Source organism: Sturnus vulgaris, chromosome 19 (assembly GCF_052056855.1).
Source record: "Sturnus vulgaris isolate bStuVul1 chromosome 19, bStuVul1.hap1, whole genome shotgun sequence".
Taxonomy (NCBI): Eukaryota; Metazoa; Chordata; class Aves; order Passeriformes; family Sturnidae; genus Sturnus; species Sturnus vulgaris.
In genome coordinates, this window is record NC_142261.1 from 4,374,720 (window position 1) to 4,398,886 (window position 24,167).

Sequence of the window (24,167 nt, forward strand, 5' to 3'; positions counted from 1 at the left end):
GAAGTGGCCGCTGTGCAGCAAGCCCTGCCCTCACCCGCCATGGCGGGCGGGCGAACGAAACCACGGCCAGGCGAAGGCGGGGTGAGAGCAGCCAGCGCTGAGCGCTCCCCCCGCGCGGAAGGCAATGGGACAGCTGCGGGCGGGACGTTCCATCTGTCCGCCCGCAGAGGGGGAGGGGGAGCAGCTTCCGCTTTCTGTGCGGTTGTTGGTGGCGGTGGAGTGCGGGGGACCGCGAGGAGCCCCCCTGCTCCCGCCGCGCTGTGGTTCGTCCCAGCCGTCCCTGGAGGGACAGGGAAGAGGGACGGGGACGGCTGAGGGGGCGAGAGCGGGGAGACCCCCGGGAGCGGGGCTGAGGGGACTCCGGGAGGAGACCCTCGGGAACGGGAGGCTGCGAGGGGCACCAGGAGCAGGGGAGACCCCCGCGGTGGGGTTTTGTATGGGGCTCCCTTTGGAGAAGGGTGAAGAGTTCATAGGAGGTTGTGGCCCAGGCTTGCACACACACACCTGGGCCAGGTGGGTGCCAGCAGAGACGAGAAGCTGAAGGGGTCAAGGCTTGAGTAACTTGGCGATCTCCAGCATCCAGAGAGGGCAGAGTGAGGGGCCCTGGCTGCCCCTCCGCAGGTGTGTGCCGGGATGAGCTCCCCTGGCGGGGCCAGCAGCGCCTTCCCCCTCCATGTCCTGGTGTGGAATAACGACTACAGGCGGCTGGACGAGCAGCTGCAGGACCAGGTAACGGGGGGCCCGGGCCCTGCGGGGGCTGCTGGGGAGGGGCTAGTGGCTCTAAAAGAGCTTGTGCCACACTGCGGGGCTTGGTGGCCCTCCCTCGCTGCTGTACGAGGGAGAAGCAGGCTGGTGGTGCTGCCAGGAGCGTTCGCTGGGCTTGAGGGATCCCTGCGCTTCGTTACCTGTTTATTTGTGGTGTGGGAGTGATGTACGGAGGTGTAGGAACATACCTTCACGTCAGGTACTAAACGTTGGCTTCCCATCTGTAGAGCTCTACTCTGAGCAGTCTAGTGCAGTTGCAGAGTAGCTCTTTGGAGGAGTTAGAAGTCTCTCAAGGAGAGCAGCTGTGATGGACACTAATTAATTTATTAAAGTAATAAATAGTGTTTATCTTAATGGGAAGTCAACGTGCAGCAAAGGTGGCTGCTGCTGCTGGACATGAAACCAGCCCCCATCTTGCTGAGCACCATCAGTTCTCATAGATTTGTTGCTGCCCAAGACCGGGGGCAGAGTTTTTATATTGGTTGGAATGTTTTCAGCATCTCTGGTAAAAAAAAAAAAATAAAAAATGGATCATTGTTCCATGCTGCAGAGTAGAAAACACAAAGCTGTCCCCTCTCTGGGACACGATGACGTAAGGAAATGGCCTGAAAGCTGCAGCAGAGCTTGAGCAGCAAAAATCCTTCTGGCTGAGCTGCTGTGGAAAAGCTCTGACAAGGGCTAGAGTGAGGTACAGTTAATGAGCAGAGCTGATTAATTAATTATACCTGACACCACAAGTACGTGAGCCCAAGACCAGCTGTGCCACCTCCTTCCTGACTGTCACCTGCAGCTCTAACGGTGCACCTGACTTACTAATTCCTGCCTAGAGCATGTTCCTGCCCTGGTTTGGGAGAATCTTTGGAATGCAGTCACTTTTTATCTAATTTGTGTCACCTTATGCATTAACAAAACTTTAACCTCACTGGCACGTTGCTCCTGTGTGTTTATTTCTGACACCTGTGAGAGTCTGTGGTTAAATAGGGATCACTCAGCAGCTCCCACCTGTGGAATGCTGCTTCCTCCTTCCATTCCCAGCAGCCTGTGAAGATGGACTGCGGCTCTTACTTCCTTTACCGGCTTTTAAATACTTCCTTTTTTTTGTTTGTTTTTTTTTTTTTTTTTAAAGTATTCCAAAGATACATTTTCCCCTGCTTCTTTGGGATGAGCTTCCTGCTGCCAGAGGGATGCGTGAAGGGATCGAAGTCACTTCCCAGCTGCAGCTGGAGTGGCAAATGGGGTCGGGCATGTGGGGACCAGGGAACAGCAAAAAAAAACCAGTGGGGAGGGACCCTTGGAGCCCTTTGGTGCTGCAGTGTTGGAGCTGTAGGAGGTGGGGAAGCAAATTAATTCATGTTCCACCCCAGAAGTGAAGATGCTTTAAAGCGAAGCTTTCCCACTCTGTGTGAGATATTCTGACTTGAAGCTGCCAGATAACGCTGTTAACGTGCATAATAACCTTCCTTTCTCATTCTGCTATTGACTTTCCCCTTTTCCTTTAGTTATAGATGCTCTTCTGTTTCAAATCTCTAAGCTAATAGTGAAAAATGTGTAAGGTATGAGTATGTTGTGCTTGCATGTTTTGGATATTTGTGCCTGTGTAGTTTATTTTTTTATTTTAGTGACTTGTAGAGAATGCCCTCACTCCTCATTGTGCTGTGTGTGCTTTGTGAAACACCATCTGCTTCTGTCCTTTCCAAAAGTGCTGTCCAAAAGCTGTGTTGTATGCCCTGTTGTCTTTTTTTTCTCCTTTTCCCCCCCATTTTGTTGTACAGTTTAAGCCTTGGTGGGGTCTCAGCCTCTCGGTGATGCACAGGGACAAGACCTCCCATCTCCTCCTGAGCCTTCTGGGGGGAGACAGAGGGGGAAATAATGCCAGAAAAAGAAATGAGAGGCGCCAACAAGAACTCCTGTCCTACAATTTTTTTTGTCATTTCATAGGCCCCCCTTCTGCTTCTCCTTTTATTCACTTGGGGAAGCGAGACAGCCCCACAGAAGGGCGGTGCAGTAGATTTTTGGGAGCAGATCCGTGGGAATGGCAGGGAATATTGACTCCTGGATTAGCCCTGTGTTTGTGCAAGCTCTGATGAGCTGCCCTGTTTCTGTCTCGGGCACTGACAGGATGTTGACCAGCGGGATCCGCGGGGCCGGACCTTGCTGCACTTGGCTGTTTCCTTGGGTTACATAGAATCTGCCAAGGTCCTCCTGCAGCACAAGGCTGATGTGACCAAGGAGAACGCGCAGGGATGGACGGGTAAGGACAGCCTGGGGTGGGATTCTTTCAGTAGCAGATGTTCTTTGTTTTTATGTGGAATTTTGGTCAGCAAGCAGAGTCACACGAGGGCTGTGGCTGGGGTTTTTTTTCAGTTTTGCATGAGGCTGTCAGCACAGGGGATCCAGAGATGGTCCAGCTGATCCTGCAGCATCGGGATTACCAGCAGACCTCCATGACCCTCGGAGGAGTTCCTGAGTTACTGCAGAAAATTAATGAGGTAATGATTTATTGAAGTGTAAGCTCTCACTCCAGACTGAAATCACTGCTTGAATTCTCATTCAAGTAGTTCAGTTAAGTGAACTATTGCAATCAACTGGGCAATTGTGTTTTGTTCCAACCTGCATATTCCATTGTGCTGAGGGACATGGAGGCTTTTCCCTGACTTTATTTAAATGCTTTGTCAGTATTTTGGAGGCTGAATCTGGAAGACATTACTGCCCCTCCAGTAAAACAAGGAAGAACAGCTCTCCAGAAATCAGCAGGGGCAGGGCAGTGCCTGTTGTGTTTGCTGCTTTCAATTTCAGTTTTAGCATTCACTTACCATTTTGCCAGTTCTGCTGTCCTTTTTTTATTCCTTTATCTAAAATGTTCACAGGAAACACTGCATTGTATGTCACTATTTCATGAGGTATTCATCAGGTGTTTTCCTTCTGCAGACTCCTGACTTTTATGTGGAAATGAAATGGGAGTTCACTAGCTGGGGTAAGAATCCTACTCCTTGTTACCAATTCCAAGCTATAAAAATGAGTTACAAATGTCCCACAGCACAGGCAGGGAAATAGTCTCTCCCCGGAATCCTTCTCTATCTCAAAATGACCTCTTGTGCTTTTGTTGCACAATTATTCTTTGTTTCCTGTTTATTTAGTTGGTTGGTTTTTGGTAGTGGAGAATTCAGCTGTTGCAATTGCTGAAGACTTTTTTTGAGGGTTTTTTACCTGTCCCTGGCCATCCATGGCTGAAGTGATTGTGTGTCACGTGTAGCTGTTTGGGAAGCCCCTGCTTTTCCCTGAAAGGAATGAACACTAGGCCTCAGAGATGGCTAAATATTTCAAATATCAAATTATTAGACTAGCAGGTATGGGGTTTATGCCATTTCACACCTTTCAGTCTGAGCAATGTCATCTTCCTTTTCATATTCATCTTTAAATTAGGCCAGTTTTACCCTAAGCTGGTTGTTCTTTAAGCTAAAGACGATCAGTATCTCACCTCCTCTGGAGTGACATTCCCAGGAGTGAGCAATCCCCGTGCTTGAATTCATTTCCTCTGTGCTGCCCCTCTTGCACGTTTTCCATTTCTCCCTTTTCTGCAGTGCCCCTGGTCTCCAGGGTGTGCCCGAGCGACGTGTGCCGCATCTGGAAGAGCCGGGCCAAGCTGCGAGTCGACATCACCTTGCTGGGCTTTGAGAACATGAGCTGGGAGAGGGGCAGGAGGACTGTCATCTTCAAGGGAGAAGGTAAAGAGCTCACCTGCTGCACCACTGATCCCCAAATACTGGGCGAGCACAGTGGGAAATCCTGATTTTACACGGAAAACGCCTCTTGTGTTGTATGAATGTTTTATGCTTGTGTTCGTGTCTCATAGAGATGCTGTTTTATGATGGTTTAATTTCTTAGCTTCGAGTAAATCTGAGGCAAAAATTTGGTAATAGGGCTAAAATTTCAGTATTTTACAGTTTCCCTTCTTCTTTTCTGCTGCCCTACATATAAAAAATAATTTTAGCTCCATCTCCAAGTTTGATCCCAGCTGAGTGCAGAAACACTCAGGTTTGATACACGATATACCCCCAGCTTTTCACCCTGGAACACTTGCTGAATTTTTTAACTTGAAATGTGCCTTTTTCCACCAGACACTGGTGGCTGGGCAGAGCTCATCGAGATCAACCACGATGACAAGTTTGTCACGACAGAAAGGTTTGAGATCTCCCAGCACATGAAACGTTTGACATTGGGATCAATGACGCCCAAGAGGAAAGATGTGGAGAGGCGCCTTACAACTCCCATCATCAGCACGTGCCTTGACACCAAAAACATTGCTTTTGAGAGGTAAGACAGAGAGCTTCTCTTAGCAAATAAACATTTTGGTGTTATGTTTGAAAATAGCTTTAATGACAAGCTCGCAAAAGCTTTGAAAATTAAAAATAATCGAAGTTGAAATTACTTTAGGCTTCATAAATCGCTAGATAAAGAAATTTGGGTTGGTCAAATTGCCACTGTTGCTTGGTAAAAAGTTCTCAGTTGAAAGAAATCATTGGCAGAAAACTTCCAGTTTATCACGTTAGTGGGATAGAATCATTAAGGTTGGAAAAGGCCTCTAAGATTGAGTCAATTGCTCACTGCAAGTTTGTTTCACCTAAATCTACCTGCTGGAACTGATGGACAGGAACTTGGATTTGGTAACAAATAAGTGAACTCTCACATGAATGTTTTAAGTAAATGTGCACACTGTGTCTTTTAACAGACACAGATTTATCTCTCTTCGTGACTACACCTATTTAGCCAGGTATCTGGAATTAATCTGTCAAATGTTGTTTAAAATCAGATTTAGCAGAACTAGCTGTGAGTTGTGTAGAAATGCAGCTGTGTAGACACTTGTGGTGTTCCCTTTTTGTCAGAACCACATCTGGATTCTGGGTATGGAGGACAGAAAAATCAGAAGGTGTCAATGGTTATGAAGCCAAGGTAAAGCCTGTTCTGTTCTTCTGACAGATCTTGCAGCAAATTGAAGTCTGGCTGTGCTTTTCCTGTATTTCCTGACTTTTAGGTCTTAAAATTCCTATTGGGACATTCATTGTGTTGCCAGCAGAATTGGGCTGGAGTGAGAAACTTCCAGCCTTGTGGGAGGGATGGAGCTCATGTGCAGGAATGTCACCAGGGGACAGAGGGGGATCAAAGAGGGGAGAAGAGGGACAGGAGGTTCAGCAGAGCTGCTCACAGTCCTTCCCTTCCAAAGGCTGGCACTTAACTCACACTTTAACATTGCAGCCATGAGTGGCATCATGAATTCATGAACTGGACTCTGCCCTGCACCTGAGTCACAACTTCTTAGAATGATTCCACCTGACACTGGTTTTAACCTCCATTTCACCTCAGTGAAGTATTTTTCAGGGTGGTTTTACAGCCTTACTGTGGTAGGAATTTAGGTTCAGAATCACAGTTTCCCTGCCTGTGTTTACTCCAGGTTTGGGAATTGGTGCAATAAATTACATTTTGTAATTTCATTCACCAGAAGAGTAGGTACTGAGTAGCTTTGACATTTATCTGTATGTTTTTCCTGGTAAGACTGCAGGGCTGTTCAGCTGGGCAGGGGGTTCATTAGTGTTCCTGCAGGACTAAACTGTCACTAAATATAATTTCTGAGGTCTTATAACTAATTTCTGATTAGAAATAGTGTTCCCTGAGTTTTCTTTTCCATTCCATCTTAAAATCTCTTGGAAATGCCTGTCTGGTGTTGAGGTTGGTTCAGTTGGTTTTGTGTACATGATGCTTTACTAAGGAACTCTTTCTTTAACCTGTGATGCTGCTTGTTTTTTGTCCCTGTATTTTTTTCAAGGTCTACATGGCAAACAACGTGAACGTGATCACACGCATCAGAACAGAACATTTAACAGAAGAGGAGAAGAGGAGATATAAAGGTATCTTCCTCATAGGAAAATTTGGAATAAATAGAACTTTTTGGCTTTCTGACACCTCCTCTGTGTCAGACAAACAAGGAAATTCTCTTCTTGCTGACTTTGCCCTGCTTTTCTTTGATGTTTTCTGTGTCTGAGGCAGCTCATTATGTCACTCTTAACCTACAAATGAACCTGGTTTTATCCCAGCTGTATTTAGAGGAAGGAGAAACTCTTCAAACCTGTTGAAAGTTTACTGACAGTTTTAAGAGGTTGCACTTTTCTGCTCTGGAATGTATTCCTGCCCTTACTTCACTTTGGCCATGAATACAAGATTCACAGAGGCTTTGTTTGCTTGGAATTTTTATTTTAGTCTACTAATTTCTTCTGCTACTTGAATTAGAGTAAAGGTTGACCAGTCAGTAACTTTATATGGAAATTCTCCTACCCTGGGGCCGCTGAGGCACTCATAAAGGTGTCTGCTAATCATAGAAACCACTGAAAATCTTTGCTCTATTTTGTGTGTTGTACCTATTTTATACCATCAGCTGTAAGTCCTGGGCTTGTCTGGTAAAGCTCACAGGAGACCTGAACAACTTCCCTTTGATTGGGAAGCCTGGCCTGAGTGCCAATTTTACTGCTAATTAATACTAATGGCTGTTTTTGTTTTCCCTCCTGTTACCTGAAGCTGATAGGAACCCCCTGGAATCATTCCTGGGGACAGTGGAGCATGAATGTGGTGCTCAGGTGAGTGTCTGATGTCAGCACAGGTCACTGTGCCAGTAGGAACTCCTGAGGTATTTTCCTTAGCTTGGCAGCAGTTTTGATTATGAGGTTTTCATTTCCCCTGAGGATGTGGTTTTGTTTTTTTTTTTTTTTTTTGGTTGGAAATAGGTGAACTTTAAGATCCCTTCCAACCCAAACCATTCCATAATTCCACATGGCTTTAGAAAGTCCCTTGCTTCTAAACTGCAAAAGAGCAGTGGATAATGGATTTGCTGGCTCTCTCTCAGGATGGCATTGCACAGTCACAGGGATTTAGAGATTTTGGGTTCAAATTCTCCATCCAAGTTTTGACTTTACTAAAGGATTTGGAGCCTAGAAATGCTAGTGTGTGTATTTCTGGTTGGTTTCCAGCTTTAAAGTATCTAAGTAGATTTTTTTTTTACCTGTCTCCAAAAAGCTTGGAGATTTCTAACCTCAGTAAAACCAGTCTAATAACAGCTGGTGTTCACGGCCTGAAATAGAGAAGGAGTTACTTCACAAAGGGTAAATTTAAAGTTTCTTGTAGTAGCCACTGTCTGTTCAGTACTTTTTGAGTTGTTTTTTTCCTCTCTTTCTTTCTAGAGTACATCCAGAACAACAGAGTATGCTGCAACCAACAATCCCACTGCTATTTCTCTGGAGGAATACTTCGACCCAGAATTTGATTTGAAAGGCAGAGACATAGGAAGACCAAAGGAAGTCACAGTTAGAACACAGAAGTGAGAAATACCATTTTAACTATTTCTAGTTCATCTCTTCCCAGTTACCTAATCCCTGGAAATCATTTTTACAAATATCCAGTGTGTTTTCTTTCCCCAGTTTTCACGATTAATCAGAAGAGAGATCTTGAAGTATTCAGCTATATTCTATTTTTAATTCCACTGAGTCAAAGCAAACATTTGGTTACTTGTTAGTAACCTCCTGTCACTGCCCAGCTGCCTGTTTTGCTTTGCATCTGTTCCTAAACTGTGAATTTAGAATGTTTTTATCCTATTTTGTCTTTAAGATTTAAAGCAACCTTGTGGATGAGTGAAGAGTTCCCCTTGTCTCTTATGGAACAAGTCACTCCAATCATTGACCTGATGGCCAGAACCAGTGCTCATTTTGCCAGACTTAAGGATTTCATCACTCTGGAGTTTCCACCAGGATTTCCTGTCAAAATTGGTAATATTTAGCAGTTTTATTGTAACATCTTGTCCGTTTTTTTCCTTTGGTTTTGCAATTTATTATTAACAAAAAGTCACACTGGCCTTTTACTCATCTCACTGCTACCTAAAACATTGTTTTGTACATCTGGAGTCAATTCAGAAATATCATTTTAAAGGCAATGTCATTTCTTTGAGAATGATCTGTTGTCAGGCCCTTTCCTCTTAGCTTCAGTGCCTTAAATATCACAAATCTTATTTTAAAACAAGAGATTTAGAGAGAGATTGAGGAAAAACTAAAGCCAGCTTGGTGAAATGAGTTCCCTTGTGTTTTGTCATTATAGGAAGCTGTTGTGGAATATATTCCATAAACATGTGAGGGTTTGATGTGGGTGTGGAAGTGGAGTAGGAGTTCTCATTTTGACAGAAATCTTGTTCTCTTACAGAAATTCCCCTGTTTCATGTGCTGAATGCCCGAATTACTTTTGAAAATGTCAACAGCTGCAGGACAGCTGAGAGAACATCTGGAAGTGCACAGAGTGATGCAGGTGAGGGGTGGGAAGGTGCAGAGATTCCACCTTCTTACATCCCTGTCCCTGGAATGCACAGAGCAGAGAGAAGCTGAACTGCAGGGAATGGAACAGGAGGAGCTGCAATGTGTTACTGCAAAAACATTCTTCACAATCTTTTCAGTTACAACTTGTTACAAACAGGGCACGGCGTATTTTTATTTTTAACTTTGTTTGGCTTCTGTAGGTGCTAATTTCGAGGTTGACCAGTCGGTGTTTGAGATCCCCAAATCCTACCACGTCCAGGATGATGGCAGGAACATCCATGTGCAGGATGAGGATAATGAGATCATGCAGTTTGCCATCCAGCAGAGCTTGTTGGAGTCTGCTCCAAACAAAGTAAGTGCTGGGGTCTGTGCAGTGGCAGCTTGAACAAGAACCATGCAGTAAGAGCTGAAGGAAACCAGTGTAGGATCAGTTTTCTAACACCTTAGAAGATAAAAATAATGTATTTCAAAGAAGAAATAAAGGTGGGTTAAGGGTTGCTTTCAGATCTGATGACTGCTGTGGAATTGTCTCTTTCCCCATCTCTAGGAATTGGGGGTGCTTTCCAACGGAGCAGTTCCATATTCCTCAGACTTCAACGTGCAGTATCAGAAGTAAGTACCTTTTTTCACATCAAGCCATGCAGTGACAGAGCAAAAATACCCCCAGCAGTAGCATGAAGCAATTTGGCAATTTTTTTTTTGGTGTATATGAGTAGCAATAGCAGAAAACTCGAGGTTTCTTCTTGTGCTTCTTCCAGCCTTTCCAAGAAACAAGAACTCCAAACTGGGCCTCCCTGGTTTATTTTGTGTAGCTCTTTCCAGCTGTGGGGCTGACTTGTGCACACAACAGATCCTTTACCCAATAGAATAAGTTGAATATATGAAATAAGAATAAGACTGGTTTTATACAAACCCAGTCCTCCTCTTCTGCTCTTAAAACTCTGAATTTGGTGCTCTGTGTTGAATGTTTGGTTGTTAAAGGTTACATACTTCAAGGCAGCTCTTCTTTCTTTTCAAAATCCTTATGTAATCCTTAAAAACATAGATTTAATGGCCACTTAAAAATTGGTTCTGATGACTGTGGAGTCTTTCTGCAGTTAAGTGCAAAGAAACCAAGAACTGAATCTTCGGGGTTCTCCTGAAAATCCTTTAAACCAGAGGATGCTTTTAGAGGCCCATTGAAAATATAACTGTTGGTATCTGTGAAAGATTCAAAGGAATCCAGGTTTCACATTGGGAATTTTACATTTTCCTTGGAACAGCTGCTCTCATATCCTCAAACTGTTTTCTCCCCTCGGGGAGAGATTTTCAGATTTGTGAGTCTACAACAGTTGCCAGGAAGGATCATTGCAATGAATATGAGATAGGCTTGTGTCTCTTTTACTTCTCAAAGTTGTTCTTTTCCATCAGGGCACTGCAGGAGAGCTTTCTGACAGGGATCAGATCAGGGAACTCCCACAGCAGCAGCTCCAGTGAAACTTCCAGCTTTGAGAAAGACTTGCAGCTTGCCATGGAATTGTCTGTGCGGGAGCAGGAGGAGCAGGAGAAGCAGCGTCGGGAAAAGGAAGATGCAGAGCTTCAGCAAGTTTTACAACTCTCCCTTGTGGAAAAATAACTCCTAAGTGACCTCCTGAAGCAAGGATGACCAAATCTGTGTAAAACTGGAGGTTTTCAGAGCTCTCAGTCTGAATACCACTCCTGGATTGCTTAAGGAAACATTTCACTTGCCTTCTAAGTTGGCATCAGCTGCAAAAACTTGATTTATTTTTGTTTGGGGGAGTTACTAGATCGTAGGACTCCACGTTTGGCTCCCCAACCATGCAGTCTTAGCTTTGAAGGAAATGTTTTTATCTAAACTTATTTATTGAAGAGCAGATGGAAATTTTGCTTTGCATCAGGATGTAGGATTGCAGTAAAGCTTGAAAGCCTGATTTATGGGGAGTTCAGGAGGGAAACTTCATTACTTACCAAAGAAATACTCATCTGCTTCATTATTTCTCAATAATTCAAAGCCATAGCCTGTTTTTTTTCCAGCTTTTTTCCAGTTTGATGGGAGAGCATCTCCCTGCCTATACACACACGGTAGTTCTTCATTCTGACAGATGATTTCAGTTAGTTTTGTTTAGATGTGGTTATCTCTCCTCTAGTTACTGAGATTTTTGGCTTAAGAGGGATAATTTTATACTTGAACAGCTCATCCAAGCTCCAGATTAAACTAGTGCTTTCTGAAAAAGGACAAAACAAGTAGCCAGTAAAATTTTAGATGCTGAAATGGGACCATCAGTCCAGTACAGCAGCAGTTTCTGCAGTGATTCCAAACCAGCTCGTTCCCCTGCTCAGAGTGCAGCAAGAAATTAAGGGATAGATACAGGTCCTTCTTTGGGATCTCTTGGTGTGCATGGCTGAGTGTGGGTGCTAAATGCAGCCAGGAGAAGAATTCAGGTGAGATTTTCATGTGTCTTTATTGGAAGAGAAGTTTTAATTCTGCAAGGGAAACGTGTGTTGCTTTTTAAAACCCCAGCGCTCGTCCTCCATGTGAATACATCTATTTTTTTACCTGAATATTTTTATTGATTTTAAACCAAGCCACTAGGCCTACACTCATCAAACTGGTCTTGTAACGATTCCTAGGTCTGTTTTAACCAGCTTTCCTCAGGTTTTTGGCCATACAGGATCTTTGTAGCTCTTTTATCTGCACTTCTCTCGGTGTTTACAGTACTCACACTGTGACTCTCAGGTGCACTCCACAGGTACACGAAGAACAGCCACAGGAAAGCCTTACAGCTGATAAATGTGAGCAATATCCCTCTGCTCTGGCTGGCAGGGCTGGAGGAACCTTTGGTACAGCTGCTCTGAGCTTGCTCCTAACACTGCTCCTGTTCTTCAGGCGGTTCTGGGTGACCAACTATTAATTAACCAATGTAAAATCACTATAAAATGGACTTGATCATAACCAGTGGAGCAGTTGGTAACTTGGAACCCTATTTTAAACAAATAATCCATTGTTTTACATAGGAAATGATCACAATCCCTTCAGGAATACACTAGGACTGGTCTCTCCACATTGGTTTTGTTCCCTGGGACAACTTGCATCTCTAAAAACAACTTCCTGGGTGCTGCAGGAATGGGGACTGTCCTGCACAGGGGCAGTGGGCTGGGATGGAATTTCTTTCTTTGCAGAGGGGATTCCTGTGACTGTCACAGTGGGGAAAAGGGAATAGGCCTCGTGCTGAGCTCCTGATAGGGTGGGAGGTAGGAGATGGAGGCGTGGGCATTCCTCCAGTGGGAATAAAGAGTGCTGTTGCCTTTACAAACCCGTCTGCCTGGCATTGCCTGTCTTCTGCTAAGCATTTCAAAGGTTACAAGAGGGGTAAAAATAGCATTTTTCAAGCTGACTTGTTCTGGTTTTATATTTAAACTAAAGAACATTGAGCACTTTCAGTTGAAGTTTTGTTACGCTCCTGCTTCTTAGTCTGGGACTGTAAAATAAATTGGATTTGCTTTTGTTTTTTTTTTTTTTCTTTCTTTGACATTTGTATTCTTGCTAAAACTAGAAGGCCCTGCTTCCTTCAGCCAGGTGCTGCTTCTCTTAAAGCCTGACTTAACCCTTTCAATGTCAGATGGACATGCTCTGTGTGCTGCAAGAAAAACCAAAGGCACTGCACATTACACCACGCAGGTATTCTTTCTAACACTGTATTTGGGGTCTTTTTTTCACTAATTATCTGTCTTTTTTTACATTAAAGTGACATTATCACCTATGAAATTCTCCAAAGTACGTCTGGCTTAGTGTGAATCAGACACATTCTGTTTCCCCAGAAACACTTTTTGGACATTTTCAGCCAAGTTTTGACTCTCCCGGTCTTGAAAAGGGGGAATCAGTACAAAATAGATGTTAAGGCAGTGAAAGGCAGGAAACCCTATGAATTTCTCTCTACACCTTGTAAGAGAGGAGCAGAGGGTTGAGTAAGTTTAGCATTGAGGCCAAGACTGTTGTGTAACAATAGAGTCCAACCTCTCTGAGACAAGTTGAGGTTGATGTAGAAGCTGAGTTACAAACACCTGTAGCTTCTTCTAAAACTATAACCAGCTTTAAAAGTTCTTCAAGTTGATGCTGTTAGTTCCTGAAAGCAAGATTATGTTTGTGCTTTTGACCCCCTTTCAAGGCTTTTTACAGCAGTAATTAATGATTTTCTTTATTTGGAAACTCTTCTTCCACTGCTTTGGCTGAGTTTTGTTTCGTAGCTGAGCTGCTGGAAACTGCACAACTGCTGTAGGATGTGCTTCCATTGTGCTTTTAAACGGCTCCTTGCTGACAAACATCCATGGAAATGTTCCCCCAGCACTGCCATTCTGTTCCCTGGCTTCCCCCAGCACTACTAAAAACAAGGTAGGAGCCATGAGAGGGGACAGGAGGTGGCAATCAGAACAGCCTCACCCCTTTGTGGAGCTCCAGCCCAGTTAATAACAAACAGCACAGCCATGAATAAATAAGAGCCTGGATTGTTTACTGAGCGTTTTATTTGTACAAAGAGGCATAGCAGGGAGTGAGGAATGAGAGCAAACAGGAATTCTGCTCCTGGGAATGCAGAGCTGGGGCTGGGAGCTTCACCATCCACCCCCACGAGCAGCACAGGCTGCAGGCCAGGCTTCACAAGAGATGAAGGACCAAGAAAAATCATCAACACAGGAATCAGTGAGCAAAAGGGGGAGCAGAAAGCAATAGAACAGTGCTGCCTCACTCTTGGATTAACAACTCCATCTGTTCAAGGGCAGGCTCGCTCTGTCATTTCACAAAACAGAAAGAAAATCCCCCTTCAATGCCGGCACTCGGTGTCCTTCAAACAGAATGGAAAACACCTCAGATGCAGCACAAGGGCTTGAGAACAGGTCAACAAAAATTATTCTGGAAGTTAACATTTTAAAACTCTAAATAAATTACTAAGCAAAACACCCCTATGTTAAATATCAAAGTAATAATTAGTAATATCCAGTTACTACTTGGAGCAGTGCAAAACAAAATAGCAGCATTTGTATGGAAATGGGATTCAGTGTAAACACTTGTTACTGAAACTGCATAAAATGGGTCTGGCTGGAGCTCAAACACTTCCAGAGCATCTGCTTGGCTTGCAGACCTTTGGAGTCTCCTGTTTCCAGGAGGACAGTGACCAGCACATGCTGGAATCCCTCACCTGCACCCCAGTTCCCAACAGGTTCAGCAGGGCTGGTTTGATGGGAGGCTATTTGAGGCTTTTTAGCCAGGAGTTAAAGCAAATAACGTTGGGAAGGAGAAGCCTGGCCCGGGAAAACTACACCAGGATTGGGTCATGCATCAGTGTTCCTGCTCAGAGGCAGCAATGGATCAGACCCCCCATCCACTGCTGGCTGGGTCACTCGGCTTTTACCTTTGGAATATTTTTGAATGGGACCTTAAAGCTCATCCCGTACTACCCCCTGCCCTGCCAGGAACACCTCCCACTATTCCAGGTTCCTCCAAGCCCCAGGACTCAGCGTTCAAACAAGGACCTGGATTAATCAGAAAGCAAAAAGTAGTGGCGGTGTGACTGAGCACGTGGAGCCGCTCCTCGGACAATGTCCCCAAATCTCGCTCTGCTCTTGTCACAGCCCAGGCCTCGGGTGCCTGCACGCCCCGAGGATGCTCTCGGGCACACGGTGTCGGATCAGCCTCGCCAAAACGCTGGGATTTGGGAGGCAGGCGCGTTGCTCCAGCCCCTGCTCCGAGCCAGACGGGTTTGCTGCGGACACGCCTCCAGGAGCTCCAGGAGTCTGTTTGCTGAGGGAGGGTGTGATTTCCAGCACCCGGCATGACCACTGCTGGAAGCCACATCACGATGGAGCCATGTGATACAGCACGGGCAGAGACGGGGGAAAAGCCACACTCACATCCTCACGGCATCCCCAGCAGCTGAAGGGAGCGGCTAAAGGAACGTGGAGACCGGAGGGGACAACCGGGCGGGACCGGAGCAGTGCCGGGATGGTGGGCACCAGATGGAAGAACCTGCAGGACCGGAGCGGTGCCGGGATGGTGGGTACCAGATGGGAGAACCGGAGCAGTGCCAGGACGATGGGTACCAGACGGGAGAACCGGCAGGACTGAAGCGGTGCTGGGATGGTGGGTACCAGGTGGCAGAACCAGATGGGATGCAGCATTCTCTCGATGCCCCGGCGGGTCCCGCTCCGCTACCGCCGCCGCACGGGCCGGTAGACACAGATGGCCATGAGGATGATGGTGAGCAGGAGAGCGCTGAGGATGCTGCCCAGCAGCACTGCGGTGAGAAGAGAAAGAACATCAATTAAACACTCCCTGTCCAACTCCCGAGCCCTCGGCCGGGTCGTGGCCGGGCTGTACCCGGTGTTCCCCGTCCCTCACCCAGGTTCTGGTGCTGCAGCACAGCGTAGGGCCGGCTGCGCTCCGCAGGGCCCGGGGACAGCGCCCAGCCCCGCGCCGCCGCCAGCCCCATCGCGCCCGACACAGCACGGACCCCGCCGGGCTTTGTGCACCGGGCCCGGCCCTGCCCCTTCCTGCCGCCCGCCCCGCCCCGGGACCGGCCTTCCGGGGGAGCGGGGCGAGGGAAAGGCACCGGGAAAGGCACCGGGAACGGCACCGGGAAAGGCACCGGGAACGGCACCGGGAGCGCCCGCCCGGGGGAAACCCGCGTGTCCACCCGTCGTGTTCCCTTCACCCCCGTGCGCATCTCCTCCCCCCCAAGCCCTGCGTGTTCCCCCAAACCCCCGCTGCCCTGAACGCGGGTTCTTTCAGGTGTTTTATGAACTCCAAACACGGAGGAACGGTGATGCTGCGCTGGGAAGCCACGGCAGGTTGATTCACACCGGCTCAGGGATGCCTCACCCCGACTTAGGATTTGGTTTTAACATGAGATATATTAGGTTCTTTTCCTCTTCAAATGCCTGTTCCCTGGATCCCCCGGGATGGGGCGGCAGGAGGCACCGACCTGCCCGGCTTCAGCAGCACTTGGGAGCCACCCCCGGGCTCGGGCGATTCCCCCGCCGGATTTCGGGTGTTTGTAGCAGGACAAGGCGTGTCCGGACAGCGACAGCCCCCGTGTCCTGCAGCCCAGCCCGAGCTCTGAGCAATCCACGAACACAGCACGGCGAGCTCCGGCTCCTCTCCCTCCCCTCAGCTCCGAGCATCGGCATCACCTTTATTTTCCAAACACTCTCAGCACAGCTACAGACATGCACGGAGGCACCTCCGAGCGAGGCAATTCCTCCGTCTGCTCCGAGAGTTTGGGTTCTCCTCCACCCCCTTGGCTCCCAGCGGTGCTCCCGTTCTCCCTGCTGTGGATCTCAGGTTTTCCTGCCGGCAGGGAGAACGGGACGTGCCGCTTCCACCGGGATTCTCGTGGAGGTGCCGGGTGCGGTCCGTGGTGAGGAGGGCGATGCCAACTGCCCCATGGCTGTGCCAAGCAGCGAGCCCGAGCAGGGTCCGTGTCCCCCGGCCGTGCTACAGGACGGGGGCCATGCCCACCCCCTCTGCCTGGGGGGCTCGCGTGGTTTTCTCGGGCCGAATGCAGACGGCGAGGCGCTGAGTGAGACACAAAGCACGAAAAAAAAAAGCGTCTCCTTCCTTGCCCTGGAGCCACGCTCCCCAGAGCCCTTCCCCCGCAGCTCTCCCGGTGGGATTTAAATGCCACACCAACAAAGATGCTGAGGATGCATCAGCCACTTACCCCGGGATGACCCCAGTGGGGTCCCTGCCCATCCCAGCCCACCCAGGAGCCGTGGGATTGTCCATCCTGCTCCTGACCTGCTTGAGGGACCCTGGTGTCCAGACGAGCTTGTACACCGTGTAGAGGGGGATGCAGATGAAGGAGGATGCTCCAATGAGGAATCCCACGGAGATGCTCCACTCGGGGTACTGGTAGTCGAACAGGGTCAGGGGTGGCTGGTCCAGGAGGGAGCTGATGACAATGAACTGCAACGAGCAGAGCCACAGGGGCCTCGAGTGCTGTGAGCAGTTTGGGACCCTCACACCGAGACAGACATAGAGGGGCTGGAGTGGTGTCCAGGGAAATGAACAGAGATGGGGAAGGATTTGGAGCACCAGGAGCAGCTGAGGGAGCTGGGAAAGGGACTCAACCTGGAGAAAAGGCTGCTCAGGGAGGATCTTCTATCTCCTCACAGCTCCCTGACAGGAAGGTGTAGCCAGATGAGGGTTGGAAGGGACAGAATCAGAGGAAATGGCCTCAGGTTGTGCCAGGTTATATTGGACATCAGGGAAAATTTCCTCACCAAAAGGAGTGTCGAGCCCTGGCACAGCTGCCCAGGGCAGTGGTGGAGTCCCCATCCCTGGAGGGATTTAACAGATGTGTAGATGTGGGCCTTGGGGACATGGGTTAGGGCTGGCCTTGGCAGTGCTGGTTAATGCTTGGACTCTTTGATCTTGGAGGGCTTTTCCAACCTAAATTATTATCTGATCTCCCCAGCTCCAGCACTGATGGCAGCTCACCCCATAGGCTATCAGGGTGCAGGGATGGAACAAGATGGTCTTTAGGTCCCTTCCAACCCAAACCATTGTGTGATTCCATGATTCTATGAGCACCATCCAGGTCCTGCTGCTCCCCCAAATCCCAGCCAGCATGACCATCACAGGGACATCTCCCAGGCTGCCACCCCTGGCTAGGTGAGGGCTGGGGGCCTCTGTCTAACAAGCCCTGTGAGCCAACGAGGGCTGCTCAGCCCCGTGCTGAAACAAAACCATTTGCTGTGTGCTTTGATGATAATACTCCTCTCTTAATAACCAGGGCAAAGCGCTTAGAGCCATAATTAATCCTCCCAAGGCCTCTTCTCCTGCAGATCCGTTGAGATTAGACCCCTCTGCCGACGGCAGCCTTTGAAGTGCCGTGGGAGCTGGCATTTCAAAGGGATGGATCCAGCCCAGCACACGGGAGATGGACCCGTGGCCAGCCCTGCCAGGGATGCTGCGTGCTGGGGGGATGAGACAAAGCTGAGCTTGCGCCCGTGTGAGCACGGAAAAGCCTGGAAAATGAACTTCCAGCTCCCTTTGTCAGTGACGTCCTGGGGCTGTGGGCACTGTGGCTGGAGCAGCGACACAGGGAGGGCTGGCATGAGATCCCACAGCCCTGTCCACTCGCTGGGCAGCTTGGTCACCTCGTGTGAGTGAGAGGGGAGTTATCCATGGTGCAGGGAGCTGGGCAGCACAGAGGAGTGGCTGTCCTGCAGGATGTCCAGAAGGACAGCAATGACCTTGTCTGTAATTTGGCCGTGGATACTCACTGCCAGCAAGGCTGGGCTGATGGCGACCCAGCACAGCTTCCAGAAGAGCCCTGGGGTGAAGCCCAGCATGGCTTTGACGTCGTGGGAGAACCTCTGGATCCCTGCCAGAGGAGAGACCACTCACAGCCCCAGGGTCCCATGGGGGACATGGGGTCAGGGATATCCACGCAGACACAGCACCCTCTGTTCCCATCCCAGCCTGGCCAGGAGCCACACACGGGACCCAGTGCCTGGGATTTACTCACCCGTGCAGGGTCCCACAGCCGTGGAGGTGCCCATGGAGTGTTTTCCATTGCAGAAGCAGTTTCTTACCATAAAACCAGGAGACAGCGATGGTTTCCAGGAGCACCACGGCCAGGATGGAGCAGCCGGCACCAAACTCCTCCAGCAGCTTCACCACGTAGGCTCCCCCCTGGAGCAGCACGGGGAGGGGGAGGCTGCAGACCCCACAGGGGTGAAGGGGGTGGGTGTGGGGCGCCAGGGCAGGGTGGGGCCAGTGGAACTCACGTAGGTGAGGGTGCTGAGGGAGCCCAGGAAACAGACTGTGATGAGGCCGAGGACAAAGAGCTCCCGTCGCCCTGACAGGACCTGGGGGTACTCGTCCATCACAGCTGTGATCACGGCCTCCAAGCCTCCAAACTGCAAAGGAAATGCTGGCATAGTGGGGGGAATGGGATATGGGGACAGTCCTGCTCTCCAAGAAAATCTGCATGGCAGAGCGGGGTTGTCCCATCCCATCCCATCCCATCCCATCCCATCCCATCCCATCCCATCCCATCCCATCCCATCCCTTCCCAAGGCCATAACTCCCCTTTTCACCCCACAATCAGCCATGGGACATGACCACCTCCAGTCCCTGCTGGGGACACAGCTCCTACCGTGCTGTCCAGCCCCAGGGTGATCATCATCAGGAAGAAAATGATGGCAAAGAAGGTGGATCCCATCATGTTGGCGATTGCTTCAGGGTAGGTGATGAAGAGGAGGCTGGGCCCTGGGAGGGGACACTGGCTTGGTTGGTTGTTCCCTGGCACAGCCCTGGGGGTGGGAATTCGCTTGGGGAAGAGGAGAACCTTTATCTCTGGCAACATCCTCCACCTCCACGTCCCTCATCTCAGCCATGTAGCCCAGCACGGTGAAGATGACAAAGCCTGAGAGGAAGCTGGTGAGGCAGTTCACAGCACTGGTGACAAGTGCATCCCTGGAAGGCAGAAAAGAGGGACAGACCCCACTCCAGGTCAATCCTCACCCCTCTCCAGCTGCCCTGGCCTTCCCCATCTCCACTTCCCTCTCCTGGCCTGTCACACCAAAGCCAGCAGGGAAATGGGGAAAGGTGCCCAGCCTGCAGCCACTGGGACCAGGAGCTGTTGGGACGTGGCCGTGGGGACCAGGAGCTGCCAGAATGTGCCTCCACTTTCAGCTGTGCCCACCGGGATGGCCCCTCACCGGTAGCAGTTGTTGTGGAAATGGTTGTAACTGGCCAGAGCAAGGAGGACTCCAAATCCAGGGCCCAAGGAGAAGAAAATCTGTGCAGCAGCATCCACCCAAACCTGGAGGGAGAAGCAACAGGAAGATGGGCAGGGCAGGGGGTCCTTGGTGGTGGGATGGGGCTGGGAGGTGCCCCACGGTACCAATGGCATGGACACCCCATGGCACGGGGTGGGGCTGTGCTGGCACACGTGTCCAGATCCCCTCTCCTGCCTGCCCTGTGTCCCCAGGAGATGTCCTGGGAGCCAAGGAGCTGCTGTGGCATGGAGTGAGCTCATTTCCACCCCGGGGTGCTGCAGCAGCAGAACTCAGCAGTGTCACCCGTGCTCGCCCACGCTCAGAGCAGGGATGGGTGGAGGGGAGCCCCGAGCCTGCCCAGCACATTCAGCACAGCCCTCATTACCTTTAATGAGAATTCTCAAGTGCTGTCTGGTAATTACCCACAGGAAACCCATTGTCAGCCCAGGGGGGAGCACAGCACAAACAAAACTGGCCAGAATGAGATGGGTGATTCAATTATGGATTTACATTTCCAAGAGCCTGTCCAGGGCGCCTCTGTTTCTGTGGGAACAAGGGCCCCACTGCCCTGTGGTGGGGCCAGACCCATGGGCAGGGTTGGGTGGGTGTCCTGGGGAGCGGTTCTGGGTGCTGCCATGCCCAGGTGGGTGGGTGGGTGTCCCCTGGAGGGCTCTGGGTGCTGCCATGCCCCGGGCAGGGGGTCCCACCGTGCACTCACAGCAGTGCTCAGGAGCTTGCCCCAGTCTGGGCGCAGGTAGAAGACGACTCCTCTCCAGGCTCCAGGCAGGGTGGCCCCTCGGATGAGCAGGATGAGCAGGACAACGTAGGGCAGCGTGGCTGTCACCCACACCACCTGGGGAGAGGCAGCTGTCACCCCACGGCACCACTGAGCACCCAAACCCCTGTGTTGGGCTCCCTTGGGGTGGTCTCAGGGGCAAGGGCTGAGGAGGAGGTGACATTCCCCCTTCCACAGCCAGGTGGGTGGCAAGATCCTACCAGGTGATCCTACCAGGGCAGTGCTAGAGCCCTCCTCACCTTCCCGGAGGTTTTCACCCCTTTCCACAAGCTGAAGTAGACAATGGTGAAGATGAGGAAGAGGCAGAGGAGCAGCTGCCAGCGGATCCCCCCGATGTCATGCAGACCTCCAGATTTCTGTATCTCCAGGACTTTCCTCCTGCAGGCAGGGATCCCCACGGCTGGGAGCAGGCTCAGCCCCAGGCAGGCATCCCCTGAGCTCCTCAGGAGCATTCCCACTCCAGAGCCTGCTCCAGAGCCCCCTCAGGGACATGCCCAGCTCACACCATCCCCATCTGTGCACTTACGTGTAAAACTCCTCGGCAGGGGACCTGGAGAAGTTGGTCCAGGTCACGTTGCTCTTCCCAAAGTAGTTGGTGCAGTCAGGGGTGTTCCAGGGGTTGTCACAGCTCGCCCAGGGCAGGGTGCCCGAGAAGGAGGAGTAGAAGTAGTAGAGAGCCCAGGCAATGATGGTGTTGTAGTAGAAGGAGACGTAGAGGCCGATGATGCAGATGGCAAAGCCGATGCCTGGGAAAAGCAGGATTGGGGCTCAGCCCTGGGGCCCGGCTTTGGGGGTCACGGTGTCCCCTGGGCTGGGGGTGTCTCACCTTTAAAGATGGGGCAGATGCGTTTCCAGATGGGGATGGCACCTGTCCTGTGGAACTGCCCCAGGGCCAGCTCCATGTAGAAGAGGGGCACCCCCCCGAAAACAGCCATCAGCGTGTAGGGGATGAGGAAGGCTCCTGCAGGGTGGGGAGCACAGCAGGGTGACCACCAGGCTGCTGGGGGACCACGGCATTGTCACCTCCCTCCCTCCTGGCACTGCCCCAGCAGGTTTGGATGCGTTTGTGAGAAGCTTTGGAAATGATCTGGTCAGAGGAGCTCAGAGATGTGAGACCCTGCTCGGTGTTCCAGCTTCCTGGGCTCCCAGGACAGCCCTGCTGCAGTCCCAGCCCTCCCGTTTGGCCAGGATGGAACAAAGAACCACACAAACCATCGGGGTGCAGGGGAGGGGACACCCAGCACCCCTCAGGTCTGGAAGAGTTTTGGAGGAAAATCTGACTGAATATGCACAGCCACCCCAAGACACGTAATTAACGCTGTAATCTGCATTATTCATAACATCCTCATTTTTACTGGGGCTACACTTGTACCCCATGGAGCTTTTGGAAGTGGAACTGCTCTCCGAGTTCTGCTGGGATTAGTTAATTTAACCCCCACGGCTCCTCCCTCTGACAGATGTGTGCGTGGTGCAACCTCCCCAGCACCCCAACATTCCCAGTATCCCCAGTATGCCCAAAATCCCCACACCTCCAGCATCTCTAGCATCCCTAACAATCCCAAAATCCCCAATATCCCTGTCCAGTATCCCAAATATCCCCAGCACCCTCCTGCAGCCCCCCTCTCTGCCTGGCAGGACTGCCCCAACAGGACCAAGTATTTTCAGTGTTTTCCTTCCAGGCAGAGCCTGGGTTGTGCTGGTCCATCCCTCCATGGGGCTGTGCTCCCCCAGAGCTGCTCCCTGAGCTCCTCACCCTCCCGTGTGCGTGGGGCAGGTGGAAACCTCCCACCTGAGCCACAGGCACGCAGAGGGGCTCAGCTCTGCTCCCAATCCCACAGGAGCAACTCACAAATAGCTGTGTTCCAACGTGGGCACCTGGGATCCACAGTTTTGCCTTGAGTATGGAACTAATTATCTCTTTCTAATTTTCCCAAGCAGTAGAGGATGCTCCCCGAAAGCCAACTTTGGCAATTAAATCCACTGTGCTTTCCCAAACAGCACAAAATTCTCATCCCTCCTTTTTCATTTCCATGTGAGGGGGGTTTCTCTCCTGCTCCATTCCAAGTAACTTATTTAGTTATCATTTGCTGATGGTTTTTCCCTTCGTGGTGTTTCCGTGTCTTTGCTTTCCATTGATCCCTCAAAGCCAGGGCTGCTCGTGAGGTCCAGCCCTGCCAGCCAGGATCCACAGCAGGAGGGTGGGATGCTCATGAGGATGATTTTAAACCAGGAGCCACCCCAAAGGGCAGCTTCCCAGAGTCCCAAAATCGTGAAGTGTGCGAACCTCCCAGCCCAAATTTACGGATCTTAATCCTTTTTTTGCGGTTCGGACAATGCTAATTCTCCCTTTGTGATCCTAGGGCTGGTAAAGCACCTCTAACCCCACTGGGAAAGGGGGGAAAGGCCGGGAAAGGAGGAAAGGACCCCAGGCAAGGAGGATGGAGGGAGTGGAGGAGGATTTTGAATGAAGAAAGACGCAAACAGAAAAGAGACAGATGTCGGGAGAAGTTGGGTCGGTCTCTAAACCGCCCTGTCTGAAGTGGAGCAGCTGGAAACAAAGAAGGGAAAGAAAGAGCGAATTTTTCAGGGTGGGAAAGATGGAAAATGAGGAAAAAGGAATCTTTTCTCCAAAAGATGAGCTAAATAAGCCCAGTGGTGTCCTTACCCCCTCCATTCTGGTAGCAGATGTAAGGGAACCGCCAGACGTTGCCCAGGTCGACGGCGAATCCGATGACGGAGAGGAGGAAATCCATCTTTTTACTCCACTTGTCCCTGGGGTGGGTGCGGGGGTTTGGGGGTGCAGGGCTGGCGGGGGGACCCAGGCAGGGCTGCTCTGCCATGCTGCCACCCCGGCAAATCCTGCAGGATTCAGGCTGAGTAACTTGGGGCCGGGAAGGATTTCTGTGCTGCTGATGACAGATCCGAGGAGGGGAGGGTCAGGCTGACTGCGCTTCCCCACCTCCCGCTGGAAACCCACGGAGAGCAGCCGGCAGGGAAACCAGAGCCGTGCTCTGATCAAAGGCAGCAGGGGAGAGCAGCCCCCGAGCGTGGGGACCAGCCTGACCCTGCAGGGACCAGCATCATCCCACTGGGACCAGCCTGACCCTGCAGGGACCAGCATCATCCCACTGGGACCAGCCTGACCCTGCAGGGACCAGCATCACCTCATGGGGACCAGCCTGACCCTGCAGGGACCAGCATCACCTCATGGGGACCAGCCTCACCTTGTGTGAATAAACATCACCCCGTGGGTCCCACCCAGGGGAGGGGATTCCAGCTCAGTTTTGGGGCTGAGGTGGTAAAATGAGACCGTGTTTCCTCCTCCCTCCTGAAAAATCCCTATTTTTCTCCCTCTGGTGTGTTTTGCCAAGGAGGTGACACTGATGCTTGCAGGGGAAATTCGGGAATCATGGAGTGGTTTGGGTTGGAAGGAACCTTTAAAGGTCACCTCATCCATCTGTGCTCGACGGGTCTCTCTG

The 24,167-nt window shown here is 50.4% G+C and overlaps 3 protein-coding genes across 4 annotated transcripts; 1 reads left to right on the forward strand and 2 right to left on the reverse strand.

Annotated features, from left to right (window-relative positions):
• The first annotated feature begins 267 nt into the window (after nucleotides 1–267).
• Nucleotides 268–12,616, forward strand: ANKRD13A (ankyrin repeat domain 13A). 2 transcript variants are annotated; one of them, XM_088175811.1, is made up of 16 exons: nucleotides 268–729; nucleotides 2,265–2,318; nucleotides 2,884–3,016; nucleotides 3,130–3,254; nucleotides 3,694–3,739; nucleotides 4,347–4,490; nucleotides 4,884–5,079; nucleotides 5,649–5,715; nucleotides 6,587–6,668; nucleotides 7,333–7,391; nucleotides 7,992–8,128; nucleotides 8,416–8,573; nucleotides 9,001–9,102; nucleotides 9,311–9,462; nucleotides 9,658–9,722; nucleotides 10,521–12,616. In XM_088175811.1, exons 2-16 carry the CDS (start codon nucleotides 2,310–2,312, stop codon nucleotides 10,723–10,725), a joined length of 1,680 nt encoding a protein of 559 aa, XP_088031937.1. In that variant the 5' UTR covers nucleotides 268–729; nucleotides 2,265–2,309; the 3' UTR covers nucleotides 10,726–12,616. The 2 variants fall into 2 exon arrangements, with proteins under 2 accessions (XP_088031937.1, XP_014730579.1); XM_014875093.2 differs by lacking the exon at nucleotides 2,265–2,318.
• A 997-nt stretch (nucleotides 12,617–13,613) lies between these two features.
• On the reverse strand, nucleotides 13,614–15,656 carry C19H12orf76 (chromosome 19 C12orf76 homolog). The gene is made up of 2 exons (XM_088175813.1): nucleotides 15,502–15,656; nucleotides 13,614–15,397 (listed from the first exon to the last, which is right to left on the reverse strand). The coding sequence occupies exons 1-2, from the start codon at nucleotides 15,590–15,592 to the stop codon at nucleotides 15,312–15,314; spliced, it is 177 nt and encodes a 58-aa protein (XP_088031939.1). The 5' UTR covers nucleotides 15,593–15,656; the 3' UTR covers nucleotides 13,614–15,311.
• Nucleotides 15,657–16,596: 940 nt separating this feature from the next.
• On the reverse strand, nucleotides 16,597–23,528 carry LOC106852329 (sodium-dependent serotonin transporter-like). Its single transcript, XM_014874857.2, has 13 exons — nucleotides 23,354–23,528; nucleotides 21,515–21,649; nucleotides 21,215–21,434; nucleotides 20,928–21,066; nucleotides 20,611–20,745; nucleotides 19,833–19,936; nucleotides 19,460–19,587; nucleotides 19,268–19,380; nucleotides 18,897–19,028; nucleotides 18,702–18,801; nucleotides 18,390–18,490; nucleotides 16,900–17,067; nucleotides 16,597–16,677 (listed from the first exon to the last, which is right to left on the reverse strand). The coding sequence occupies exons 1-13, from the start codon at nucleotides 23,526–23,528 to the stop codon at nucleotides 16,597–16,599; spliced, it is 1,731 nt and encodes a 576-aa protein (XP_014730343.2).
• Between the last annotated feature and the right edge of the window lie 639 nt (nucleotides 23,529–24,167).